The following is a 21,196-nucleotide window of genomic DNA, read 5'->3' on the forward strand; positions in this document are numbered from 1 at the left end:
GGAATCAGCTGTGCGCACACCGGTCCCGCATATCTGACGGAGGAGATCGGGAGCTTGAGAGGACGAGCGGCAGGACTGTTGACGAGAGAGGACCGCGCCCGGACATATGTTAAGTTTGTGTTTATGTTTTTTGTCTTTTACTTCTGTGTTATGGTTATTTGATTGTATTAAAGTTTGTTGAATGTTCGCAGGTTCCTGCCTCCTTCGTTCACTTTCATGGATCTTTATTACAGTGTAAACACATATTAAAGTGTAATAATGAAATATGCAGTACGGAAATGATTAAGGCATGTAAAATCAATGTAAATGATTATATATTATATAAATGATGTCAATGATCATTTTAAATGAATAATAAAAAAACGAAACATAAAAACCAACATGCATGTTTCATATGCTTTCTTGGAAAAGAAAGCACAGCTTTTTGTCGCTCCAGCCTCTGTTCTGTCTACATTGACCTAAAGCTTTGACAGCAAATGACTTATTAAAGTATTCATTTACATCATTTAGCTATGCGAAAACTCAATTATTACTAAGTATCATGCAGCCCTAATTCCTAGCAATCGTTTCTACTGAAATAATGGCGATATAAATACTCTTTACTATTCTATTCTAGTCTATTTCCAGTCTATATCTTAGTAAACAGGACATAGATACTTGAAAGACAAACATGAGCTATTTACATCAACCTGAAACTGACCATACATACATTTTTAAGTAATAAAATCATTCAGGTAAGCAATTTTTTTAAATTGATATATATCTTCCAGCCTACCTATTCTATTCGCAATCGGAAATTGAAGACAGATGTTTAACTGACAAACAGGCATCAATCATTATGGTATAGCAGCAAGGCGGCAGAACTGTATAGAGCGTTTTGACAGAATATTGGCGGTGAGGAAGGGCACACCAGGGCAGCTGTACTTTATGGAAGTGCAGACGCAACATCTGGGCTCATTAGGGATTTCAATGTAACCCTCACAAACACGTGTGCGCTATCTGTAAATGAACAGAGTAAAACATCTGTGCCAGACTAAAATATCGCACCATTACTAACGGATCTGCTCCCAACAACTCCATTAAACAAAAGGCCTCTAAGCTAAAAACAAAACATTTGTGGCATTATTTCGACATCAAGGAAAAGCTTATGATCTTCTCAAATGACACAGGCTGTAACATTAATATGTTTCTAAGGTTATAAAATACTTAAAAAATGAGACATTGTTGATTTACAACAGGACATGCCTTTAGCAATGTACAGTTTAGAGGTTAATCTATCTCACTCACAACGGACTGTTATAGTACCATACCATCCGCAAAGTCTCTGGTACTAATTGTGATGTTATTTTTACAAGACAGAATGGAAAAAAGCATGATCAGTTTCAATAAGTACAAGCCACAGCTGTAAGGGAAAGAAAGCCATTCATTGGCACTGACAGTGTGTTGTTAACTGTGCAATGTTTAACACAATACAATTCATACAAAGGTCTGAACATGTAAGTAAACTGTTGCAATAGTCCAGTCGTAAAGTAAAATAAACCATGTTAACAAAGAACACGCGGAGCGATTCTTCTGAGCTTCTGAGGATTGTTTACCGTAAAAAAAATTTCATTATGGAAGCAAGTGCAAAATAGGAAACTAAAACTTGTTTTTGACACTATAAGACTGATATTAACTTATCTTTTTTAACTGTTTTTTAATGCATTTCATCACTGTGATACTACCAACTACCGAAATAAAAGCTTCATCAATTACCGCCACATACAAAATGTACTAGCGGCACAAGCCTAGCGCATTAGGACTAATAACACAAGGTATTAAGTAAGGGATAATGTACAGGCAGCCGGCAGTTATCGCGAGATAAGCCTCGACAGTGTGTATCATACCAAAGGGGCTTATTTCGCAATAACAGCCGGCTGCTTGTACAATATAAACTTATTACACAGCTACTTGCCACATGAGAAAAACCTGGACATAATTTTTTTACCGAATGCAGACCTTCCGCGAGGAAAAGCTCTTCACTTTCGGTTTTAAAGTAAGAACCGATGTTCAAACGTCACAAACACACAAATTGGTTTAATCATTTGTAAATATAATGTAATACTAAACACTTTTAATGTTATTAAAAGACATATTTATAGTTTATTTTTGTGTAATATTAAACTCATTACATAGTGGTGAAGAAAAACTGCCATGCCGTGACCCGGCTGACTCGAGCTGGAATGTTTCTGTTGGACTGGGAAACACCAAACCCGTCTTGTGCATGGAAACAAACCAAAGTAGCCACACATGCAAACACAAACATATATACATGCACACATATAATAAACAATCACACATTCATACTAACAAATACAATTATACTAACACACACAGGCACAAATACACTTATATTCGAACAGTCACAAAACACACATGCACACATACTGTACAGCACACATCAATACACAACAATATACTGTACAGTACACACGCACACATATGCACATAAACATACCAGGCATGCACACACACACAAGCAGAAAGCTCCTTAAGTGCAAGCTAGTTAAAGGGACAGTTCACCCCAAAAATAAATGCTGTCTTCATTTACTCACTCTTGGCCACCATTAAAAATGACAACGGTAGTTCTTTCCTACGGTCTTCAAAATATCTTCTGACCTAACAAAGACTAAAAAAGGTTCTTCCATGGAATCGAAGAGGTCAAACGGTTTATTGATCGCGGATTTAAGATCATGTTAAACCTTAAAGCGTTTTGCTACAGCATGTGATACGGGCCGGTATTAAAGGACCATATCGGAGGTTCAGGATAAACTACAGCCACATTAAAGTGGGAAATGAACTGTATCCTGATGTCGTGCGGGACTTTGCTCTTCTTGTCTAGCAGGCTATTGTATGGAGTTATAATCCTCTCGAAAGCTTAACATTTTCTGCTCGAGTGAGAATATCCGTTTCAACGGCTCATCACAGGCTGGCGTTTGGCCAGAGCAGTAGCTTTTATAGTTGGGAGTTACTGTTATGAGTTGGCTAATGTGTACTGAGGACTATTCATCCAACAAACCTGTTGTGATATTGAAAGAGCTGTTGATTCAGTGCTTGGGATCTTTTGGTCAAGGCAGTATTTCATAGATACTGATGAGACAGTTAGTTAGGATTCTTGTCATTTTACTTTGCGTTACTCTTTTGGTATGTATTTTGGTATTGGTATGTATGTGTTCTGAAGGCTTCATCGTTTTAACCTTCGGTAGGCCTCATTTATGAAACGGATGGAATTTCTCCATAAATTGGCAGAATCGTTCTCGTGTTATATTGAGTTTAGTTTAACAACACATGCACATTCGTTTCGTTTGTGTTTCATGAGGGATGTCCAAAGTCAAGGTTTAAGAAGGGCATTCAGCAATTTGTTCTCTTTGGTGATACTGGGAGTATTAGTGGGATGTGTGTCTCCTACTCAAGGGCAGTCGTGGCCTAATGGTTAGAGAGTCGGACTCGTGACCAGAAGGTTGCCAGTTCGATCCTCAGGGCCGGCAGGTAACGACTGAGGCAAGGCACCTTACCCCTACTTGCTCCCCGGGCGCTGCAGTGATAGCTGCCCACTGCTCCGGGTGTATGTGTGTTCACCACTTGCTGTGCGTGTGTTCACTACTCTCTGGATGGGTTAAATGCAGAGGGCAAATTTCAGGTATGGTTCTCCATAACTGACAAATAGGTCACTTTCACTTTCAAATAGGTCACTTTCACCATACGCTTGACATTATCACACAATCTCACTCTGCAAACAATTAAAGCCAGTTTTGTCCACTCAAGAGCCATTCAACTACACAACATGACCGGACATTAACCCATATGCTTTAGCATTAGCCTTTTCGTGAGCCTGTGGATGACAATAAAAATAGAATTTTTGAGTCACATCACTCAAAATAAATAAAGCGAGCATTAGATACAACTCGTAAATAAATAATTTGGAAGAGCTTATGTTTTGTAGACTAAACAATCGACGCAAAGGTACACAACGGTCTATCCCCAAAGGCCTATTTACATTTGTGTCGAATGAAATCTATGCTTGCCTCCAGGCTAACATTAACCATTGAACATCTTTTTGAAACGTATCAATGCCGTTTTAAAATCTCACGTTCAACAATACAATACAATACAATGCAAAATGAACGAAACATGCACATTGCACATCTGTGACTGTGAGCAAACATATTTTATAATAAATTCTACATGAAATGCACCTACTACTGATTTATATTATTTCAAAGATTTGTTGTGATTTTTTTAACATGAACACATTCATATTGCTGTTACTATAAAATCAGCATTTTATAACAGGAATAAGTTACAAGAGGCCATGCACAATTTTATCTATAATGTCTTAGTTTTATTTACATATTCACCAGAAATAAGAAAAGTAATGCCTTAACGATTCATAAACAAAAACATGACTGCGAACTCAAGGACGGCATACCTGTTCTGTCACTTTAACCACAATATCTGCAATAATGTTGTCAAAACAGCATCCTGTGACAAACATGGCAACAAAGTGGAATTACTGGCGTCGCTGGAATGAACAAAACCAGCTTTAAAATTCACTAGCTCTTTCTTTCTTTGATACACTAGATCAACAGTGTCTCCCATGCATGACTAGCCGTTGATCTTTCTAAGATATTATTCATCACTTGATTATGTAGGTAACAAGGCATAAGAAACATCTGAAAGCTAATAAAGGAGGAAAGTACAGCGCAATAAATCAGATTACTGAAAGTATGATGAGCATTTCAAACGCTCACGTAGTTCTCATGTAGTTTGTGTAAAGAGTAAGGCTGGGTAAAAAAATTTATTCTTCGATTTTTATCGATCTTCAATATAATGAAACAATATAGATTTGTGAAATCCCTGAACCGATTCTTAATGTGCGTGCTTTACTTCAAGGATGTGAACATCTATATCTCGCCTCTCCTCAAGATGTCGCCATCACTGCCGCCGTTTTGAATGTTGAAATCCGTTTTAGTTTTATAAACATGTTTCATGTTGGTTACTTGTTCGGTTACCCAAAGTAAAAAATAAAAAGCAATTCCAAACATAATTGTGTGGGCTCTGTTAATGTGAATGCGTGTTTACTGATATAGCCGAGTAGTAGGGTTTCAGTTACCGGCATACATTAAAATATGGATTCCATGTCTGCAAAACTGGCGTATAATGTATGTACTGATAACATATAGATATGAAATCGAAATCATATAAATAAGAAGCGATTCGAATCGCAAAACAAAGCTGTGCAAGAGCATAAAGCCCTTGTGAAATAAAAATATAAATTAAAAGGTCAGTGGCTTTTAGTATTTAGCAAGGATATCTATAAACCAGCGTGCACCAAAACATTAACAAGGCTCACATTGATCAAAACTAAGCCTCTTACACCAGTTTAGAGCAATAAATTCATTCTGCACATCAGTTTCCAGTCATATCCCAGGGTGTGGGGTAACTAAATGCTACTGAACGTTTGAGAACTATTATTTTAAGGGGAAATTACGTCAACGCATCGAACAATGCTACATATTTCAAGACACCTCAGTGACGCTTTAAGGGTTGGATACATTTCACAACCCATGTTTCGAACATTTTTGGAAATTTTCATTTTTTTTTGGGAAGACATGTTTTAATGTTTCGTCCACTTAATGGCCAACATCACGCTACTAGAATCAATCCAGACAAAGACATCACATGGCACTTTGGCAATATTCACATCCCTTAAAGGTGCCATGTGTAATCTTTTGGAGGATTTATGTAATATTATATAAATAACTATGTCTTCAGAGGTGTATAAAGACATTACATAACGAAGCATTATGTTTTCATTACCTCAGAATGAACTATTTCTATCTATAAAGACCACTGGGTCCCCTTGTGGAAAAGAAAATTCCAGATTGCTCCTTTAAAAGAGTGCTTGCTTTACACTTTTAAAGTAAACCTCATCTGAACTCAAACAGCACAAAGTTTCCACTCGACAAAGCCAAGCTGTACTTTTCTAGCATCAGAGTTACGGTCGAGAAAGGTAAAAAACCTGGAACAAAATAAGATAATTTTACTATAAACAAAGTGATCAATTGAGTTCAATTGGTTATAAGCTCAAAAGTCATGGGTTCGATTCTCAGGGAACATGCATGCAAAATCTTGGATGCACTGTAAGGCACTTAAGATAAAAGCATATGCATAAATGTAAATTAAACCAGTTCCTACCTCCAGCACCGGTCCAGCACCCAAAATAATCTGCTCCACACCACTAGCAAACCCCTTCTGACTAAGTGCCGTGAGATGATGGATGAGAAAGTTGGTGCTCTGGGTTTTGCCTGAGCCGCTTTCCCCTGAAATAACAATGCATTGATTCCGCTTACGCTGCAGCATAGCGTGGTAAGCCACGTCCGCCACTGCGTAAATGTGTGGCTCCAGCTTCCCCAGCTGGTGATTATCGTACATCTTGACATATTTGGGATTATAGATGGGCAAGAATTTAAAGGGATTGATGACTATGAGGATGCTGCCCACGTAGGTGTAGATCTTCTCCTGCTTGAAGCGACTGCGCAGGTTGTCCAGCAGGGTCTTTTCGTTGAGATCCGGAAGGTTACAAAGATCGTCGTAGTCCTTGGGTAAGGGCTGTGGCAGGAAGCCTCTCTCCATCATGCGCCGTCGCTCCTCCGTGACCTGCAACCACATCTGCAGGCTGCCGTAGTGGATGGAGCCGTCGAGGTTCTTCTCCCGCAGCAGAAAGCGGTAGTCCTCGCCACTGAAGCGGTTCTCCAGTGCCATGCGGGGCCACAGCATCATGCGCTGGACGGGACAGTCGGTAGGGTTGAGGATCCATTCTTCCCCACCGAACTCTTTCACCTCTGCCAGGACGTAGCATTTTGTCCGATCCAGACGCAGTCTGTCGATGACCTGCTCGATGACCTCCGCGGCTGAAGTGATCTTACGGGCGGTGATGGGGCAGTAGATTGTGCCCTCTGCGATGACCCCTGGGTAGATGCGCAGGGTGAACTCAGAGTCCTCAAAGCGTCGTCTCCCACCAACATCATGAACATTCATATTGGAGCAGAAGTTTCCATCAGCACTCACTGCACATCCTTCAAAGGGGCCGCTGCTTCAAGACATCACAACTGACAGAGAAATAAAGAGAGCGAGAAAGCAAAAATGTGAACAACCAGGTTTTTAATGAAATCCGATATTTATTTTTAAAGGCCAATCACAATAATATAACACTTTCAAATCAAATGGCATACCTTTTTTAACATATTACAAAAGTTTATGAAACATTTCTCCATGGGTGTTTGCAAATATAAGGCGGTATAATATATATTGTGATACAAAATACAACATGCATTAAAGCGCAATGGAAGTAATCCTGTTGGTCGAGCTCCCAACATGCATTGGTTACAATAGAAGTGAATGGGGACTGTGCTGTTCTGTTACAAACATATTTCAAAAGATCTTCTTTTGTGTTCTGAAGAAGAAAGAAAGTCATACAGGTTCAATGGTGAGTAAATTATGACAGAATTTTCATTTTGAAGGTGAACTGCTCCTTTAATGAAGTACTCATTTTGTTTTTTAAATGTTCAAAATATTACGATACTATTGTGTTGTAAATAAAGTCATTTGTATTGATTTGAATATGTTCTTATAAACTACAAAGGCTTTTTTTTAAGGTGTGATAACTGATTTCGCTTAGCTATAATACTCTATTGAAGACCAAGTTTATATTGCCGTAAAACTATTATTATCATCAGAAGAAAAATACAATTATTATCAATGTGTAAATTTAGATTTTTATTCCCGAAATTGTTACACTTTCTCATTTAAGCAATAGTGATTTATAAAGCATCCACTGCTTAATGCATAAAGTTTATAGCACAAATCAACAGTTAACAGTTAAACCATTAGCTGCGGTTTGTAAGCAATTAAAATCGACTGATTTAAGAGTTTCTATGGACAGATACAGCACATACTGGGTCACTATCTGCTCTCAACAGAGTACAGAACTCCAGTCCGCTGCCAAAAATCACCAGCTGCCACCTTTTCCAACAGACACACAATAACACGATTCACAACCGTCCACTTAATAATGACTGAATAGTCTCAAAGGGTTACTATTCATCACGAAAGCACTGTGTATAGAAAATGACGTCGCTCAATTACTTGTCTCGATGGCTTTAAACGTTACACACATGTCAAGCCATTAAATAAAACATCCAATTACACAACAAAGATTCAGCAATAAACAGGTTCATTTACTAAAATAACACCCATAGACCTGAAGCTCGGCATCTTCACACGGTCTCATGTATTATTTGAGCTGAGGGCACAGGCTATCTCTGAAACAACCACTCAAACACTAATAGACTTGGATGTTTCAACAGAGCGGCGTATATTTATTTGTGCTTGTGAGGTCAATGTGCCTCTGTCTGCCGGTGCCCGTCTCTCAGCAGGAGCCAATGAACCCCGCCGTTGTGGGACTAAGATCTGGACGTCAGCCAGCCCTCTCAGGTGCTTAGACAGGTCTCACTGAAGCCTCTGTTCACATCTCTACACTACAGTGATGTTATTCATATCATCCACACGTGAGTCTACAGAGGACATTGAATGATGCTGGATGGGTGGGTTACGATCAGAAGTCATTGTTTAAAATCTTGATTACAAACTTGAAAATTCAACTTCATTTGTGGGAGAAAGTAAATGTGAAAATGTCATTTGATAATGCAGTGACTGTAATAAACATATGATAAACATGTTGATAGCACCGGCTGATAACTTACTAGTCAATCTTTAAATAAATAAAAATATGAACTATTAGTATTATAAGTATTATCTTATTGTCTTTTATTATTGTATAAGTGCTGCATGACGTTAGTAGTCTTACCCCTTGAGGCAGCATTAAATGTTAGCACACACAATACCTGACACTTCGCAGCATCATCCACACAAAACAGCCAAACTAGTCCCACACAACTGACGTGCTGTCGCTCTTTTACACTAAAGTCTCCACAGTGTCACGTTCTGTCGACCCAGAGGCCATTTTACAACAGGTCAATGTACAAATTCATTACTTTAACGCAGACGCAATTTCACACTTTGCCTGAAAGCAGCGAGTTTGCAGGTATGTATGACGTAAATAGCTGCCCAGAGGCTTTGCAAACATGGCCGCCCAAGTGGCACCACTTCTGTAGACAGACAAGTAAAAGTACAGTGTTTTGCATTTCCTGAAAACAGAGAATTTGGACAAACAATGTTTCAGAAGGACAGCGAAAACAAAAAACACAAATGAACCACTGCTTTTGAAGTAAAGTTGGTTAGTATACCTTTACACTGTTAAAACAATGGTATGGAACAACAGTTTTTATCGAGGGTAAAATCAAGCCCCCAAACATTTATCTATTTATTTCCTGTTTAACATGCAACGGAACATGTTAAACGGTAAAAGAAGGATTTTGACGTTCATGTCTAGGAAATCAACACCAGAGATTGTCATGGTTAAATAATCGTCTTGCAACATGTTTACAATATAAAACCTTGTATTTAACTTTAGCATTTCCTACTTACAACACAACACAACACAGAGTGGCACGACTGCACACCCAAACCCGCTCACAACAAGCACCTTAGTTGAAGGCCAAACCAGATTGCGTGGGGCCATAAGGAGCGTATTAGAGGCGCACTTCACTGAGCTCTCAAAGGATTTGGGGACCTCACAGCGGAGCAGATGGTCAGCACACTACTTAAAGGATAGCAGAATTAAAGGATGATTCTGCACCTCGGCCCACGTTTACATCATCAGCCTTGTCAACACAAGAAAGCAATTCACAAACACGAACTGGTCTAGAAGTAACCACATATCTAACAAATTCCCAGAAGCCAGAAGGTGCACTTTTTTTCAGCCAAACACGGGTTGGGCAACATAGCAGGCGTAACAAACATTTCAAGGGCTGTAAATGCTAGCAAAGATCTTCTCTGATAACAGTTGTTTAGTAACTTTATCGCATACTGGAACCTTCAACGTTCTCGGCATCAAGAGTGCGAATCTCTCGCAGGAATTTGCAAACCTTTGTTAACAAATTATCTTTATGGTGAGAGACAGTGAGGGCATTCTGCAGCATGTCCTTGTGGATGCATGCGAAGTGATGTAATTGTTACAGACAGCGGACGAATGTGGCTGGAGGTTAAGCGCTGAAAGAGCAACCGCTGAAATACACAAAGACGCAGATCAGTATTCAATGTTACAATATGGTTCAACTTAACATGAACCGACAATGAACAAAACTTTTATAGTGTTTAATCTGTTTATTTAGTATGTTAAAAGGATCCTTGGGTGTAGAGTAGAGGTCTTCTCGGGTCCAAAGATCTTTACCCGACCTGAAATGACCCGAATAACTTTTACCCAAACCCGACATGCCAATTGTTTATTTATTTTTTAAAGCCCCGAACCTGAGACAGACCCGATAACGTTAGACCCGAGTCCGACCCGACCCATCGTATATTTTTTTTAAATGTGTATGTGTATATGTAAAAAGGCATTGACTTTATAATTGGAAAATAAAAAACAGTATTCATAAACTTTGAAGAAATATTTTTTCTTGGGAGGCTGACAATTTTTTTGCATCAAAATCCGTGATGTCAAATGGTCGTCACCTAAACCTGTTCTCTTTCGCAGCAGCGCAGCACACGCGTTTTCCATATATAACACGTAAAACATAAGATCAGATATATAAACACACAGGGACAGTAGGTGGCGGAATGTCCTCTTGACCAGCCTGCCTGCCATAAAAGAAGAACGCGTTCAGTATCAGTAAGCATCTGTTCAAGGTAAGCGTGCATTAAATCATAGCTTTAAACTACTGCCTTTAAGACATTGGCATCCACCATAATCGTAAACTTTATACATTATGAGAATATACTGATAAACACAATAATGAGATGATTGGTAATAATAAGTTTGGTTATTTATTCTGTATTAGAGCACACGTGTATATTAGCCTGTGTCAGCTAATGACCGAGAGAAGACAATAACGTTGATAAATCAACATCAAAAAGACCAAATCTGGATAAAATGCATTGTATAATGTCTACAAAATTGTGCATATAATACATTTTAAATGATATGACCCTTTTTGGCCAACAAATCAGACTTGAAATTTGAGTGTGAAGGCCATTGCACATTGAGTCCAAAATGTCTGCACGTTAAAAAATGAAAACAACCTCACGTTGTGTCAATCACATTTACACACAACACCTGACAAAGACTCAGAAGTATATAGTACTAAATTGTGGAGTTAAACATTTTAACAGTTTGTTACCAATTCTGTGTTCAGGGTTTTCTGGGCGGGCCTAAGATGAAGAAACTGGTCCTGTTCTTTTCCAAGATTTTGATCATTTATTTTATTTACATAGATGTTTTTTTCTCCATTCAAATTGGCTGGGTGGTTAATAACACACTTTAGTGTAACAAACTTAGAACACATATTTTAATATCACTTTACTCTGACTTTAACATCAACAAATCCAAGAAATGCTGTAAATATTTATATTAGCTAAAAGCTAATGCACTTTCTAAATAAATGAGACCTTATAGTCAAGTGTTACTCCTTACAATATATTTTAACTTTTATTAAATAAACATTTTGGGGTGAAATATGAACTGGACACATGTATATATGCACACACATAAACACCCAAACATAAATACAATACCCCCCCAAAAGAATCTAACATCCAGATACAATGAGAATGATAATTTAGGGCTTTTTTTTGTCCTAAACCATCAAGGTTTTCTTAAGGTTAAACCTAATTTCTAGGAGTTCTTCGGGCATAAAAAATGATTTTCACCAACAGAAAAATGTGATTCCACGTGGGCCCTAAATATGCCCTAAAGTCCTGCGCTGTGCACTGAAACCAGAGGAAACTTAAACCCCCACATTCACCTCATATGCTGGACACTTGTATATAGAGCTCTATTCAAACACCACTGCCACGTCTATGACCCTGCAAGCGAAAATCAATTAGTAAAACGGAGCCTTTGCCCATAAACCCAATGCCTAAGATGTTTTTCAGTTCAGCTATACAATACGAGCATATGACCTGAGAACCAGCCAATCACCATAGAGACTAAAGTATGTATTTAGTTGAAACAGGGAGTAATGGTGCATGGAAGACCAGTCTTCGACATACAGGCTTATTTTCCGCAGCTTTACAAGCTCTCGGAAGTTACTGTAGAGAGTCCATAACGCTTTGAGAAGCAGGAAAGAGGAAATCACACTTTTAAACACAAACATCACTGGACGCAACCTTCGAAAACACACAGAGGACCAACATCCATAATCTCGCTCATAATGTTCACTGCCTCTGGGCCTGGCTTTATTATTGCTGGTAATAAGCAAAGATATACGGTTGCAACACAAACGAATTTCAAAGTAAAGGAAGAGGACTGTTCCGTAGGACTGCTGCCAAGTCGCAAGGGAAAAATGCTGAACGTCAAGTGGGGGAAACCATGCATTACTTTGGAGAAACTATAACGCAACATCCGAGACATATACAACCTCAAAACTGGCTAAGTAAAGTTTCTTAAAGGGACTGTTCACCTAAAACCTACGATTGAACAGCACAGGCCCACATTCAATTCTATTGTATGGACACAAAACCAATGCAAGTGAATGGAGTCTAGTTAACATCATTCTTCAAAATATCTTATTTTGGGTGCTGCGGAAGAAAGAAAGTCATAAATGTTTGAAAGGACGATCACTTTTAGGACAAAAGTGTCTGCCAATTGCATAAATAGAAATTATAATGTTGACATTGCTTGCGCTATGCGTTGGGGGGAACGTCCCATGCAATGTCTTTGGTGGATGCAGAGCTGAAAAATTTGATCAGCCATGCAAGAGTTGTTTAAATAAAGAAGCAGTCTTTGTAGGCAGTGGGGCCCAGGCTGTCTTCGAGATAAAGCAGGACTACAGGATGAGATAATTACACAGATAATAAGCTGTTAGCAGCTGGTCTTTTGATTTATGACGGGGTAGAGGGGTAAAAGAGGCCTGGGGGGCATACCAGTTCAGGCACCAACTTGCCCCATGGACAACCCCCCCACCAAATGTCTGCATAATTACAGGCCAGACCTGCTTCAAACAGCCACACGGTTAGAGATGAGAGCTCTACTGGCCCACGACTATAACCCATGACTTGCCTACAGCTACAGACACCGATAGTAGCGACAATGACCTTGTCAAGACTGTTTTTTAAGCGTGTCTACATACGCTGTTCACTTGATTTTAGCTGAAGCTATTTTAAAAATCTAGCTTGTGACATCCAGACATTAAAGAGGGTGACAGAAAGTTATTAGCTTGTAAAACAGGCAAAACAGAGTAGAAAAGAGAAAAAGTATTTCCAGAGGCTGTAACTTCTTTTGGTGAAGATGAAACAAAAATCGGTTATTGAGCAAATACTAGGGCTGCTCGATTATTACAAAAATTATAATCCAGGGTTTTTCTTGCATAGAAGAATTGAAGGCGGCCGCCTCCGTCAATTTCTTGCCGCCTCAGTCTCTTGCAAAAATAATGTTGGGTGTCTTCACAAAAAGACACTGCTTGTATATTGTCAACAGTTACGCTGCAGAGGAATGAGGTTTTTCTACATGGAATTTACCATGTCGTTTCTACAGTAGCCCTAAACCAGGGGTCGGCAACCCAAAATGTTGAAAGAGCCATATTGGACAAAAAAAAAAAAAAACAGCTGTCTGGAGCCGCAAAAAATTAAAAGCCTTATATAAGCCTTATAATGAAGGCAACAGATGCTGTAAGTGTCTATATTAGCTTTATTACCCCCCTAGTATCAAAATGATAAGTAGGCTACAAATACATAATGAGCATTCATGATTAAATGTTTATTTTCCCCTGCATCGCATCCTGGAGGGAATGACGCACCACGTGACTACTCTGCTGTACGATGGTGCTTTAGGTTTAACTTCCATTATAATTTTAATGTATTATGTTTCGTTGCATTGATGAAATTAAAGAAATACAATAAAGAAATCAGATTTTTGATGTCATTTTTACTTTAGGATTCGGAAAAACAACAAAATGTGCAACATGCATATGCATCCTGTAATTTCAGACATCCCCATGGATATAAAATGCAGTCCTCTTTAATCCTCAATAATACAATACAATCCTCTTCCCCCAAACTATATACTATATACTGACAAAAATCAGTATCATCTGTGAACTGAACGTTTTCCCACGCTTTATTATATCCCGGGTGGCAACAAAACTAGCAGCAGTAGTGGAGTTTGGAGATGCAATCCACTTCTTAAATTTATCTTTGCGCTCCTCTAATTTTCCACATTGGCAATGAAAGCAAATGATTTGGTCCAAGAACTGTTGAATCATCTGTTCTCCTCAACTATCTTTCTATTTTTCCCCTTGGGATCCATGACACACCCGCCGGTTTGTTTGTGTGTCTGTCAGCCACCGGTCTGGCATCACGCGCGCCGCCGCCGATCGGACAGAAACGCGTGTCGCAGTATATGACGTAAATCTTCGTTGACAGAAATGTTGAAATTAAATATTATACACATTTTTACAACGTTGAAAAACTTTAAGAATGTTTGTCATGTTTTTCCTCCTACAGAAATTATATTTAAATTTTCATATTTTTGAAAAAGCTCTAGGGAGCCACTAGGGCGGCGCTTAAGAGCCGCATGCGGCTCTAGAGCCGCGGGTTGCCGACCCCTGCCCTAAACGGACAAACTTCTCTACGGAACGCGTTACGTAAATACATCATCTCCTTCGGCAAAGAAGCGAAAACGTGACGACATCTTTGTCCTGTGTCTGCTACGGTTGTGCATTTGAAAGAGGAGGTGTGGAGTGATCCGTTGGTTGCAATTCACAACCTCACCACAAGATGTTGCATCATTTCATACACTGAAACTTTAAGGTGTCTGATATTGTGGGAAATGTTAGTTTGGATTTCACCCAATGTTAAGACAAGAGCATAAAGTAACCTGCACCTTTAAACTTTTCCTCCGTATCATCAGATAATCAATCAGTGTATTCTTCGCAAGATACTGACACTCAGACAATAACAAACCCGGCAAAATTTAGTTGTGCAAATCCCAGTACAAGAAATACATGTTGTTACATCCAGCTTGATTAACCCAGACGTGACCATTGGCCTGAAGAGACCGAGCCAGCTGTTCTGATAAATATCCAAATGAACACAAAGAACAGATCTGTGACCTGCCTACAGGACTCGTGTTCATGAGGTCTAGATAAAGATATTTCTGCAGGCCTCTGGGCGGGCGATCATTCATTAAGAAGAACAAGGGTTCCTTAACATATCCAGTTTCATGCGTTTTATTTCTGAACCAAAATATGTAGCCTTCCACATCAGGGGTAAAATCTCCTTTGACTGATGAAGACAAGATGGGTTTATTTCAAAAGCTGTCTTAGATGACATGAAGATACTTTTAAGCAATCTACTGTATATGAAAAGCAGTTTAGCATAATTCGAAGCACATAAAAGCTAGCTTGGTCCTGTCCAGACATTTCTCTGAGTGTAAATGTAATGTCCCTTTAAGAACTCAGAATATTGTTATAGCGGGAGTGTAATCCTACTCTATCTGGACTAGTGTCCAATCTGCTGGAGAGGATGACAGTACACCGAGTGTTCAAAGCACAGACAGACAATGCCCTCTCTCTCGCTCTCTCTCTCGCTCTCTCTCTCGCTCTCTCTCTCGCTCTCTCTCTCTCTCGCTCTCTCTCTCGCTCTCTCTCTCGCTCTCTCTCTCGCTCTCTCTCTCGCTCTCTCTCTCGCTCTCTCTCTCGCTCTCTCTCTCTCTCTCTCTCGCTCTCTCTCTCGCTCTCTCTCTCGTTCTCTCTCTCGTTCTCTCTCTCTCTCGCTCTCTCTCGCTCTCGCTCTCTCTCGCTCTCTCCATTTCCTGTGTTGGCTTGTGACATTTCACTCTACAGACCTTATCTATAATAGCCACTCTTCTGAGTGAACAGCCAAAACAACAGGCCTTTTTAAAAAGAGAGATTCCCTCCCTGTTTCCACTCCTGCATCACAGCGGCACGTCTGTGTGTCACACTATTCGTGTTGTCGTTTCCTGCTCGCTTGACCCTCTCTTCACCATCTTCTCTCTCTCTCTCTTAGTCACTGGATACAAGATGATGGTGAGCATGATGGAGACTTTCATTTCTTATTTTCTTAGTTTGTTAACGCTTCTCCAGCAAAGGTGTAGATTTACTACACCAGTGCTATAATCACCAGCGGAGACTTACAGCAAAATCTTAACACTCATTCACGGCGACGAAGGGTTTTTAAACGGCGCTTTTGGATCAGTAGGACGGAGTACAGTAGTACAGAGGACTGGTAGATGGTGGTACAACTTTGTCGATGGCGTTGTTGACGAGGTTCAATGGAAGGAAACCTTTCGAATATCCAAACTTATCGCCAACTTGTTTATTTATGTGTGCACGCTTCTTTTCACTATGAGTGAGGAGAAATGCAGCGCTCTGTATTGAATGGTCTCTTTAGCGACGGTGGTCGCTAGTATGTGTGGATGCAGTATGCATACTTTCCGGACATCCACGATATAGTCACTGTCATGTCACACGTTTGTTCGTTGACACATAGACCACTTTGGATGTTTCGGTTTCTAAACACTACACAAACGTTAAGACCAAATACAACCAACAGAACATTTCTAACCAAATCGAAATGCTGAACAAATACATTTAACATTTAATTATGCATGTTAGATTTAAAATATTTTTTTTTACGAAAAATCGATTATTGAGATCAAGCTATTTAAAGTGATTATCGGCCAATAATGATCGACGACTGATCAATCGGAGCACCCCTAATTTGAAAATAATGGTCATCTTGAGACCCCCTTGTAAGTCAACCACTGGTCTACCACCAACATAACAAACGTGAAACTTCAGAAATTTCAGACACATGGAGTGCATTTTGAATTAAGATGCACGATTTCTTATCTTGCATACTTCGAAGGGCAGATGGTGTGTGAACTGAGACGCAACGCAGCCTAGAACAGATAAAAGAAGGAACATGGGAAGGTAAAAAGAGTTCTCCAGTCATTCAGCAGCCTGTCAGGGAGTCACAGAGAGCACGGCTGAGGGAATGACATCGTTCCTAACTGTGACATCACATCCTCCTGGCACACACCGAGCCTCTGGATTTGCAAAGCAAATGCTCCGATAGGTACTCCAAAAGGTACTCTCAGACCGTTACAAACCGCTATTAAAAGCTTCTACGGTGGAATATACCTGACCCTGTTCTCCAGCATATATCCTGCTCTACACAGATTTTCAGAAGAAGAAGAGGCGAATTTCCATCTACTATACAACATATAGGTTGATTCCATCTTGTCTATGTTGTGTAGGGGAACTGAAGGCACAATAACACACAGTTTAATTACAGTTTGGATTCAAACAATGAAATATTTGTGGTTGAACAGGAAGCAAAATCGGCCGTACGAGAACATCAGCGCAGAGCTCATAAACCTCTTTGGCGTGAGATATAAAAGTATTTAACAAACATTTTGGAGAAACAACACATCCTTCAGTCTTCGTCAACAACATCTGGACATATTACTACTGTGCAAAAAAAGAAAACTTCTAGACTAAAGTTGGAGCCATCAGATTAGATAAAGGTCATGCCTAAAACGTATTACATTGTTTTGTGAATTTACCTAATAATACCAGTGTTGCTTCTTTAATAAAACCTTTCTATTTATTTGATAAACACATTTGAAATCCTCGATATGTAGTAAGCTTAAGACTAGACATCTAGTCAAACATTTTCCTGAAATCATATAGACCATAAGGAACATTAGGATAACCTCTTAGTGTTTTCACCAGCACAATATCTAACCTGAAGCTCAGAGATGTCTATTCATCATTGCACGAATATCCCCTCGGGAGCACAAAGAGATCCAGGTAATGCATCATCATTATGAATCATAAATGTGCAGTATGAGTAAACTGTAAGCAAAGCACATTTAGACAGTCCAAGAAGAGGGGTAATAGATAGCAAACTCTGTGACTATCAATCACGTCGGTTTGTGTAAAAACCACACCAGTAAAAGGAGGTGATCGGTGAATCGGTATCAGGAACATAAAAGGGAGGTTTGTATAGTAATTTGTTAAAGACTCGCCCAGATTACACAGAAAGCTATAAATCTTACTCTGATCTCATACTTCAGAAAAAGCATCGTGATATCATAGGTCCACGCGCACGATTGTCTTACTGGTACATGCATCAGCTGAAATCCAATCTACACGAAAAAGCAGCACTCAGTCCGCATTCACGATCCATCTCTGTCAAGTCTGCCTCAATGCACAATCATTTACAAATGAATCTTTCCTAAAATGCAGCGCAACAACAAATGCAAAAGTATATGTGCATATTTTCTGCGGAAGTTCGTAAAATATGACTCTTTAATTCCAAAAGCACAGTACACATAGAAATGAAAGCTGGCTGCATGTGACCCATCCACATGAGACTGAAGTCAGATCTGTTAATCGATGGCAGTCCCGACTCCCGAGTGCAGACATATTGTCTGGCTTAAACTGCACTGCAGTACTACTAAAGTGGTTTTGCTGACCTTGGCCCGAGTGCTCGCCCAGGCCCGACACAGCCATCCAAACCTTGGCTCGGGTTCGGCACACGTCACCATCATCGATGTAATAAAAGAGGACCTATGGGGTTGGAGGCGACCCCTCTCACAACATGTAAATAATCACAGACCCGCCTGAATGACACAACCGCAGCTCACGTTTACCCAGCATTCCGAGCTATAACAGGAACATGCATGAGTAACGCTAAATGCTGACAGGTGCGTGCACAGCACGTGTGGATATCCACTGAAATGCAAGGCTTTAAGTAAGAGTTTAGAGAGTTTCTCTCTGCAGGAGAGAGCTGACTGCGTGCTCTGAAACCATGGTGCACTTTTATTGCAATGCTGACTCAAGCGTGTTAATATAAAAATTTATATATATATTTGCTTATCTTTATGTAATCTGTCCTGCAAAATCCACCTCAGCAAACAGACCACAGATGAATATGATCTGGAGCTTTGAGTTAAGACATTGGCAACACAAATCTTCGCAGAAGCTTTACTGGTATTTCATGTTTATCGAACTGAAAACACGCCAAGAAAACTGTATTTATTCAAGTTCATGAAGAAAAACAGCTTGAGCTAAAAACGAATATAAATATGTGAGTCCAGGGCTCCAGACCGGGACTAAATATGCATCCAGTTTTCGAGACAGTGTGAGCATTTTTTAACAAGTACACGCGCATGTGAGACCTGCAAATTAGGAATTTCTTCTAGTTGTTATTTCATGTGGAAAGAAGAGTAGAACGCAACCCGCCACAAGTGCATGCTGTGTGTGTTGGTCAACTGCGCAGGTCTCTCGCGTCACTGATGTTTCCCGCGGACGCACAAAATCCAGGTCGTCAATGACAAGTTTACACAAACACAACATGAGTGCATTACTACGGGTCGCTGTTTGCTGTGATGGATTTCTTGAGCTCGAGGACGAGTGATTTGATACATATCAAATTTAGTTATTGGAGACAGCGATGGATCATTTAAAATCCCTTCAAAGCAAGAACTAACGCCTGGTGAATGCTTGTGAAAGTTTTATTTGACGTTATATTTACATGTGTTTGGTGAACATGAGGAAAAGTGTCTTAATACACATTAAAATCATCGTAAGAACGTAACAACACGAGACCTTTCATTTTGCTTTAATGGGTAACATGTTTAACAATTAAATATAATTTTTGACAAACACAATTTCAGTTGGTATTACTGAATTTCTAGGGCGTGTTATTCTTGTGCTCAGTTTCCTCGCGCACAAACTCAGAATGTGGGACACAGAAGAAGAACGATTTACACACACTGGCTGGTTCCGAAATTGCCTACTTCCACACTACATGGTATGAATAGTATTTCCGAAACTTCAGTATGTAAAAAACGTTAGGCGAGAAATATCCGAATGGTGTACTTTTTCCACCGAGATATTTTTAGTGTGGATCAGATGGACACTTATCTTTCCCATGATATCGCAGAAAACTTTAAGGCAGTCGTCTTTTTTTAATGTAAGTGCCAATAAATTAATTTATCGTGACTATAATTGAACAATTGCATTGCAGGCTGATTTAAGGTGTTGCCCCTAAAACTTTAGCTTGTGCTCCAAAAAATGTCAGTCCTAATAAAAAACTTTAGTAGCGTACAAAGGTTTAGTGCTTCATGTCACGCAAATACACAGCTCTGACATACAATTTGGCTTTGAAAAAATAACAAATTACAAGAAAAGATTTAAGAAACAGCTTGAAAAAAGAGTGCAACACAAGCACATAACTTTTTTCATCTCTGCCAATTTTGTCCCTCAACTAAAAAAACTATTGGCACAAAATGCCTAAAATGCTAAATAAAAAACATCAAGTGAAACAGTCCGACAACAAATGAAAGGTGGAGGTCAAGCACGTTAGCAGCAGTCATAGCCCATCATTGTCTCTATGGCAACAGTCTGTTTCCTGTCCTCTCTACGGCACCCGCTCTTGGGACAAAGACCCCAACATGGGCGGAAGGGTGTGACTTGGGTCCAAAACAAACACATGAAATGATTGTGTTCATATTGACTAAACCGCACCTCTCGAACACAAAACTATTTCTTGTACACATTGAAATAACTGAGACAGTGGAACAACCCAGGACCTTCACTAAACTAGATTTATGCACCATAGTTGGGCATTTGTCATGTTTAACTGCAATAAGTAGAGAAAAATCACTGTGCTTACATAACACTAATCAATGAATTGATTATAATATTTTCTGATCATCCTGAAAGTTATACGGAGTGGGATTTTAGACCAATGATATTTCACTTTAGGCGTGTCTACAGTAAAGCAACATGTCACCTACGTGAAGGTACAATAACACCATTCAAAGCCAGCATGAAACCGAAGTTCGATGGTGTTTTTCCACACATTCTTCCATATATTTGAGTGAAATGGCTTCTGAAATGATAAAAAAAGTAGGGTGAACAGCAAAATCGACAGTGTTAAATTAACTCCCACAGTGTATATCGAATCCACACATGCTGCTCAGTACATCAAAAATGCCATGAGA

At 39.5% G+C, this 21,196-nt stretch overlaps 1 protein-coding gene across 5 annotated transcripts in view; it reads right to left on the reverse strand.

The window, feature by feature from the left end:
• myo9aa (myosin IXAa) overlaps window positions 1-21,196 on the reverse strand; it is an 88,706-nt gene that overhangs the window by 63,164 nt on the left and 4,346 nt on the right. For all 5 annotated transcript variants that reach the window (XM_079459350.1, XM_079459349.1, XM_079459351.1 and 2 more), the window contains exon 2: window positions 6,238-7,151. In XM_079459350.1, coding sequence (XP_079315476.1) covers window positions 6,238-7,080 — 843 coding nt within the window. In that variant the 5' untranslated portion in view covers window positions 7,081-7,151. The remainder of the gene's footprint in view (window positions 1-6,237; window positions 7,152-21,196) is intronic.

The sequence above is a fragment of the Barbatula barbatula genome (assembly GCF_947034865.1).
Source record: "Barbatula barbatula genome assembly, chromosome: 1".
Classification (NCBI taxonomy): Eukaryota; Metazoa; Chordata; class Actinopteri; order Cypriniformes; family Nemacheilidae; genus Barbatula; species Barbatula barbatula.